We start from the raw sequence: 8,307 nt of genomic DNA, 5'->3' as shown, positions 1-8,307 counted from the left end.
TAGTTTAATTGTATTGCAAAATACGTTTCTTTTGTGCATAAAGTTAAATCTTTGTCTCTATCTTAGACAAGAAACAATTATGGTTATTATCTATAATAAAATAATATTAACATAGTACTGATATTGTTGATGCTTTTTTTTAAATCACAATTAAAACCACACCCTACTGCTATCTCTGCCTTTCTTCAACCTCAAGCTGATAGCATACAAATTTATCATGCAATATTTACCGTCACTCAAGGTGGAAGTACATTGAAAAGACAAGAGGGGGAGCTCTCCTCCTAATAATTCAGGTTTACCTGTGAACTGCAGATATATCTCTTACACGATTTCACGTTTAGCCCTACATCAGTACGACCCTATTACACGGTACATCATATGCATATTACAATGTAACAGGATGATTTTTTAAAAACTATTAATAAGATATTATTAAGACATGTAAAAAAAATAAATGTGTTAACTAAAAGGAATAGCATTTTATTTTAAAAATCGGGCCTACAGAGATGCACCACTAAAATATAATAACATTGTAATTAAAATATATTAACAGTATTATTCTGTGTGTTATATAGACACAAGCACACGTGTAAAGTATGTGCACTCATGAATGTGTATTTTGCATGTAATATGTGTGTGTTTGTGTCTATAAACAGAGAGACACAAATATTTATATATAATCCTTTCTATCTATATGACTAGCACTGTGTACATGCGGTAGGATTGTACAAACGAAACTCAGAGCTTCATTCTACCTCAGAATTCCCTTGTTTTCCTAAGGCCCAATTTATTGACCATCGCTGAGACGATCTGCTAAATCTGTGATGATCAAACACGTTAAATAAACTTTACTTTGTTTAATATCTCAAACAGTAAACGTGTCCCCTAGAATAAATATATGTTGCAGGCAGCACAGCTAGCCTGTCTAGTGCTGAAAAAGCAGGCATTGGAGACAGAGGCTAAACTGGTGGATACCGAACAACATATGACCTTTTTAACTCATTTATTTTTTAATTGATTCTTCTATTTCCTTGAAATTTGATTTTTACTTTTTGTCGGGACTGATGGATTACAAATATACTATTGCGCCTTATTTTGCCGTATGGCGTATGCTTTGGGTTATATTTTCATGGCATATATTTACCATAATATATCAATTACTAATCATTTCCCCCAAAGTAACTAATGAAGGTGAAACTTTTTGGCAACATTCTGCACAGAAAAAGGCTGGCGAGCTGGTGAGTTTCTGGCATTGGTGAGAGATATTATATCATTTATTAAACATATTCGTTCTAAATGCTCAATGTAATTCTTCTTACAAATGTCACTATATATATATAAGCAAGGAATACGAATAAAAATGAAATACACGATAATATATTAAGCAATGTGTTTCTCTATCATTTGTGTGTGTTATCACCATCAAAAGATCCTTCATTGTTTTTTAAATAAACAGCACTAGTAGTATTATTATTATTATTATTAATACTACTACTACTACTACTACTACTACTACTACTACTACTAATAATAATAATAATAATAATAATAATAATAATAATAATTGTATTTTCAATGCAAACCATGAAAAGCACATGTCATGTTTAATACCTAATAACACATAGTTTATACGTTATCTTTATGTGCATGTCAGTGTGTTATTTATAATGCATGAGCGCATTAAATTTAGATAGAAAGATAGATAGATAGATAGATAGATAGATAGATAGATAGATAGATAGATAGAAAGATAGATAGTATTACACTATAATCACAGTTGCTTGGAATGTTTTGCAACATTGATAACTGCATTGGTTTAAGAACTGCTGGACAACAAACTCTTATTTAATTTTCACTGACTGTACTTATTCTTCAAGAAAGCGAACAAGACAAGGAAATATGAAGAAAATGAACACAGCCAGGACTTGTATGCTGCATTCTCGCTGCAGACGCCACTTCCCTCCCCTTTGGACTGAACAATCAGATTAAGTTTAATGAATCTATTCAAATTGCGTTTCTCAGGGTGCAAGGCAGGTGTACAATAGGGGCCAAGGAAAGAAACTAACTCCTAGGTGTGAGCTGATTATTCAAATAAGCTGGCGAGGAGTTAGGGATTGGAGGTTCGTCTCACGCTGGACGCTATATCACTCACTACCAGCAACGTCACCACAACACTGTTATCATCATCATTATCACACTGAGGGACAGCAGCCATTCTCACTACTACTACCCCAGTCTCCACTCTGCTCTCCTCTGCACTCCAGCCCACTCACTCAGGAAGCCCCAGTGCTGATCAGCTCTTCCAAACAGCAAGAGAACAAGCTGCACATCTCTCCTTCCCCCTCCTAGTTCGGAGAGGGAGAGGGAGTGCTGGAGAGGGAGGGTTCCTCTCTCTCCCTCTCTCTCTCTCTCTTTTTTGTTGCTATCGCTGTCGTAGTTGTTGGTTGTAGCTGTTAAATTTTAAACTGCCCTGCACTCTGCTTCCAGTATGCTAGGAGCTGTGAAAATGGAAGGACACGAGCATTCAGACTGGAGCAGCTACTACACCGAACCAGAGGTAAAAAGCTCTTTCTACTTTATGTCATCTTTGTCTCATTCTCTCTCTTTATACCACACTGTTAGCCTTGGGATAATATTAACTTTGTGATCAAATATTGACATGTGGCGCCTCCAAATCCTCTTCGATGACTGAGCCACATACTATCCCAACAACGTTATGTTTGGCATGGGGTGGGGGGGAGAAGTCCAGGGGAAAGAAAAGGAAAAAAAAAACTTTCTCCTTGTAAATATAGCAGCTAATCAAACTTTCAGGAGAATCAACATGTATTCGAGGTGACATTTTCATCTGATTATCCAGAATTATGTCACCAGTCCAACGTTGTACAGGAGTCAGTGATCAATGCTCTATATACTACAGGGCATTTATTCGCTTTCATATTTTTCTGCCTTCCATATTGAAGGGGGAAAAATGCCTTACGATTATATCTGTCAAGTTTGTTTTTGCTAATAAATCAACAAAAACATTAGTTGTAGGTACATAACCATATAGTGAAGCGCAAGTTAAAATGAAGTATGTCAATATTTATCTGAACGTATTTTCCTCTACTTATAAACTTACAATTGTTATCCAGTTAGATATTAGGTAGGAGGGGTTCTAATCCAAATGGCTATATTAAACTTTAGCCTCATATTTGGTACAGGTGTATAGCACAATATGTGAATAGGAATAATTATTTAGGTCTATTAGAAAGAAAGACACATCCTATGTTAGTTATACAAAGTGATATATATATATATATATATATATATATATGTATATATATATATATATATATATATATATCTATCTGTGGGAGTGTTATGTGTTCTATTCTTATTTTCTTTAAGTATATTATATTTGCAGTAATAAGTATATAGTGGTTTGATTTTAAACGGTGACAATATCAATTTCTTATTCCAGGCTTATTCCTCAGTAAGTAACATGAATGCCGGATTAGGCATGAACTCTATGAACACTTATATGAGTATGTCTGCAATGAGCACCTCAGCTAACATGACAGCAGGTTCCATGAACATGTCCTATGTGAACACTGGAATGAGCCCGTCGCTGACCGGCATGTCTCCTGGTACTGGCGCTATGGCTGGCATGGGTTCAGGTGTTGCAAGTATGGCTACCCACCTGAGTCCGAACATGAGCCCGATGAGCGCCCAGGCTACATCCATGAACGCATTGGCACCATATACCAACATCAATTCAATGAGTCCTATATACGGACAGTCCAATATTAACAGATCCAGGGATCCTAAAACCTACCGTAGGAGTTACACCCATGCCAAGCCACCATACTCTTATATATCTCTCATTACAATGGCCATCCAGCAATCTCCTAACAAGATGCTTACCCTGAGCGAAATCTACCAGTGGATCATGGACCTCTTTCCCTTCTACAGACAGAACCAGCAGCGCTGGCAGAATTCCATTCGCCATTCCTTGTCATTTAATGACTGTTTCCTCAAAGTGCCGAGGTCCCCAGACAAACCCGGCAAAGGCTCTTTCTGGACTCTCCACCCAGACTCAGGGAACATGTTTGAAAACGGCTGCTACCTGAGGCGCCAGAAGCGCTTCAAGTGCGACAAGAAGCACAACCCCAGAGACAGTGCGGGTAAGAAACTGTCTGAAGGTGGATCAAGTGTGGGATCTGCTGCCACCAATAGCAGCTCCGAAAGTTCCGGGGGCAACGAGTCCCCGCATTCCAGCTCATCCCCTTGCCAAGAGCAGAAGAGGGCCCTTGTAGATATGAAGACAAACCAAGGCTTGAGCCCAGATCACACAACATCTCCCGTCTCCCAAACCCAGCACCTGCTCTCCCAACACCATTCAGTGTTGTCCCACGACGCGCAGTCCCACCTTAAACCAGAACACCATTATTCTTTCAATCACCCTTTCTCCATCAACAACCTAATGTCCTCTGAGCAGCAACACCACCATCACCACCACCACCACAGCCATCACCACCATAAAATGGACTTAAAAGCCTACGAACAGGTGATGCATTATTCCGGCTATGGCTCCCCCATGGCAGGCAGTTTAGCTATGAGCTCAGTAACGAACAAAACTGGCTTAGAGTCTTCGCCAATTTCAAGCGACACCTCATACTATCAAGGTGTGTATTCCAGACCAATAATGAACTCCTCCTAATTCTAGACAGCATAATGGACTTGCTCACAGCGACTGTATAAATATATGTAAAACAATAGTACGTGTTTTAATGTCCCTCTTGAGGTGTACAGTTTGTTTTTTCTCTTTTAGCTGTCATATTTGTTAATCTATGTTTGAATATTTTTTTGTGTTTCATTTTGATGCAGGGAGTATATTTTTGTGAAAGTGATGGATCCTTAAAATGCTGTTTGAAACTGTAGTTTCTAAAAAGGACCAAAAGTGTGTAATATTCATGATGTGAAAAGAAGCGAAAATATTGTTGTAATTGACAAAAAGTTTAATGTTTTTTTTTTTAAGTAAAATGCTTGAAAAAGGCTTAATTTATGGTTTCTGTATACTTTATTTATGACTATGTATTCTGGCCTGTCACAGTCAGATCTTAACAATCTCTATTAAAATCCTATTGCCATTTATTTCTGAATCTTTATTTCCACTTTGTACACACCCCATTGAAACATTTTATTCAAAATGGAAAGTGATCTTAAAAATGAGATCACATTGTATAAACACAACTGAAAGTGGTAAAAGGCTACGAATCTGACTTTTGGATCTTGCCAACTTTATGACAAGTTGCTACCATTTCAGTCATGTTAGCACTATTTTTCACATATCTATGAAAGTTCAGCTAGTCTACGATCAAATACAAAGGTGCTTTGTTTTTTTTTTCTTGCTGCGTAAATTTTATACTGAATACAGTTTAGGTGGAAGTTTGCGCACAAGTATATGCTCAGCCACCCTCATTGTCCCTTAACTTTTGCTAGGTCAAAGTCTAAGCAGCTGATATGTAATACAGAGCACAGCCCAGGAGGCGCCAGGTGAAAAAAAAAGCATTTTTGGTTTAGGACACTCTGTCATTTCCAGACATTGTCAAACAAAAGGTATTTGATTGCAATTGAGCAAAACAATACATTAACAACCACTTAGCAGAAGATTGAAAGGGCACATATTTGCTATTAATTATTTCGTCTTTTCACACACCAAGTAAACGCATACGATTATATAAAAGGTGGCTATTTCGACTTTGGCCAATGACTTTTCAGGCTCTTCGAAGCCTTATTTTTTGTCTTTAACGTAATATTTTAAAATTTATTTTAACTGCATGAAATGCTGCAAATCACTTAATTAAGCTTGGATTACTTACAAATGTGTTTCAGGTTAAAGAACATAAGTAATTATTTAACCTAATTTCGTGTCGGCATGAGATATACTCCATGATTATTTAATTGGATGCAATATGGCAAATTTGGCGAATTAGGTTCAAATGGTCTGTATAGTGAAAAATAAATGTCTAGCCCTCCAACTTAACGTCGGGGTTAGATGCAAGTATTGTCAAATACAGCCTTTATACTATATCATTCTATCTATCTATCTATCTATCTATCTATCTATCTATCTATCTATCTATCTATCTGTCTGTCTGTCTAACTCCTTTTCACACTATGCTGTACAGATATGCCTATGAGTTGCTGGATATCTATTTGCATATACTAGTTATAATTTCCACCTTTGGCTTGTACATTACTTTGCTAAATGTAGCATGTAGCAGAATTATTTATAGGACATTATATCATTCTAGCGAATACTGTGACCTGGACGGTAAATTAATACCTCTCATCAAAAGTGTGAGTTTGGATTTAAGTGTTACAATGTATACAGAGCTGAACTACAATAACTATAATAACTACATGTAAAGTATTGCAACAACAAAAAAAAACACACACACGACAAAAAAGTGCCCAGTTGCAGGTCAGATATTGATGGGAATATGATTTACAGTCCTGAGCATTATTTTTCCCACGCGTCCATAGAATGATAACGTGAATCAAAAAAGTAACATTAAATCCTTCTTAAATTCCACATTGTTCGACTGGTCAAAAAAAAAAGAAGGAGCCGGAGAGCTCCCAGTCCGCAGGCTGCAAGGACACACACGTTGAGAAGGGAGCATGAAATTTGTTTCATTACCACATAAAAGCCTCCCGTAGAGAGGAAGAATAGAGGAAGGAATGGGGCTGATTTGTGAACAATACTCTTTGAATGTGATGCTATAACCTGCTATGTTCCTATCACTTGTCTATTGTTAACCGGTCGTTTTAAACTACTTAGCGTCTCTCACTTCACTGATCCTAACAGATAACATGTAGTTCTGTCCCCCCAATACATAGAAAAGGATGTCATTGCGATGTCAGTCTTGTAACACACGGTCACCCTGTGGCTTCTCCATTGCTCTTCTCCTTGCACTAGTGTTCTCCAGTCTGCCACCCAGGGCTCCGGCGTTGGTGTTTTGTACTGACGAAGGTGGGGGTGACAGGACGGACTACTACATTTATTTTCCAAGTGCTTGCTAGTTTAAGCATCCGTGATCTGTGAATAAACACAGACAGTAAACAATATTTTTTTTGATCCAAATTCCAGGAGGGTAAACTTTCAACAATACGTCACTACTTAGCAAATTTACACAGATATATTTATTTTCTTACATTTTTTTTGTAATACTCATTAGATTTAACTGAATTTTATAACGCTGATCAATATCTTGGTAAAATATTCATTTATTGCTAAACTAAACGCCAGCCGAAATCTTTGCTTTGTGCTAATGTCAACAGAAGCAGCCTGGGCTCAGATAAATGCAGGGAGACGCCACAACGCCAGGCAGCTGACGGTCTACTCTCGTTGAGCTGTCACCAGCAACTAGTGAGCGACATAGGCATCAGGTAGGGAGATCTTTTATCGATTCAAGACCCTTGGACAGACAGCCATTCTATCCCATGACAGAAGATTTTTTTAAGTCACTTATATCGTTTTGAAGGGGTAGATCGCCCACTAAGTAAACGTTTCATTCTGACAACTATTTAAAAGTATTTGTTATTAATGAATTCTCAGTTTTAGAACTAGTACTTCTTGTTAAATGTTTGTGTCTTCTTAAGCCATGTTCAAAATATTTTAAATGATATTTTTAAATGTAGCACTTATGTACACGATATTATTATTATTATTATTATTATTATTATTATTATTATTATTATTATTCAGAGCCACTACATTATTAACCTTTTCGGAATTTGGTAGAGAAGCAGACAAACTAATCAGTTACTTGCCTCGAATCCATTTATAAAAGATGAGACATATCGCTTGCTCCAGGAAAGAACCTCGTTGAGTGTTTGTGAATATGTAGGTTGAACTGTATCATCTGAAAAGTCTTTTTTTAATGACTTTATTGCTTTTCAACGTCTAAATATTTGGTTCAACATTACAAGAGCATTTCATCATTAACAAAAGACAAACCTGATACATTAATAAAGCACTATATATATGTGTATAGGGTTCTGTAGAAAATAAAAATATGGGAATTGAAATAAAATTATTGTAGGAGTTGGCAGTACGGTGGTAAAGCAGCTGCCGATAACATATGAGATCCTTTGTCAAGACACCTACATGCACATAATTGTCAAAAAATATACAATGTAAAAAACCCAACATTATTTTTAAATAAAAAGCAAAGTGGAAACAAAAAACCCCAAACACTACAATATAGAAAGGTGTAGTAAAAACCAATGTACATGTTCATATCGATGTATCTGTCTCCGTGT

The 8,307-nt window shown here is 36.8% G+C and overlaps 1 protein-coding gene across 1 annotated transcript; it reads left to right on the top strand.

The window, feature by feature from the left end:
- Positions 1 to 1,785: 1,785 nt before the first annotated feature.
- Positions 1,786 to 5,133, top strand: FOXA2 (forkhead box A2). The gene is made up of 2 exons (XM_075200725.1): positions 1,786 to 2,557; positions 3,461 to 5,133. The coding sequence occupies exons 1-2, from the start codon at positions 2,489 to 2,491 to the stop codon at positions 4,697 to 4,699; spliced, it is 1,308 nt and encodes a 435-aa protein (XP_075056826.1). The 5' UTR covers positions 1,786 to 2,488; the 3' UTR covers positions 4,700 to 5,133.
- The last annotated feature ends 3,174 nt before the right edge of the window (positions 5,134 to 8,307 follow it).

Source organism: Mixophyes fleayi, chromosome 3, assembly GCF_038048845.1.
Source record: "Mixophyes fleayi isolate aMixFle1 chromosome 3, aMixFle1.hap1, whole genome shotgun sequence".
NCBI lineage: Eukaryota > Metazoa > Chordata > Amphibia > Anura > Limnodynastidae > Mixophyes > Mixophyes fleayi.
The sequence above is the reverse complement of the archived record's forward strand: the minus strand, read 5'-3'. Positions and strand labels throughout refer to the sequence as shown.

Excerpts from the sequence above, each read along its gene's own strand:
- FOXA2 (XM_075200725.1), top strand. The coding sequence starts at position 2,489 with ATGCTAGGAGCTGTGAAAATGGAAGGACACGAGCATTCAGACTGGAGC. Across the intron at positions 2,558-3,460 it reads GCTACTACACCGAACCAGAG|GCTTATTCCTCAGTAAGTAA; the intron begins GTAAAAAGCTCT and ends TTCTTATTCCAG.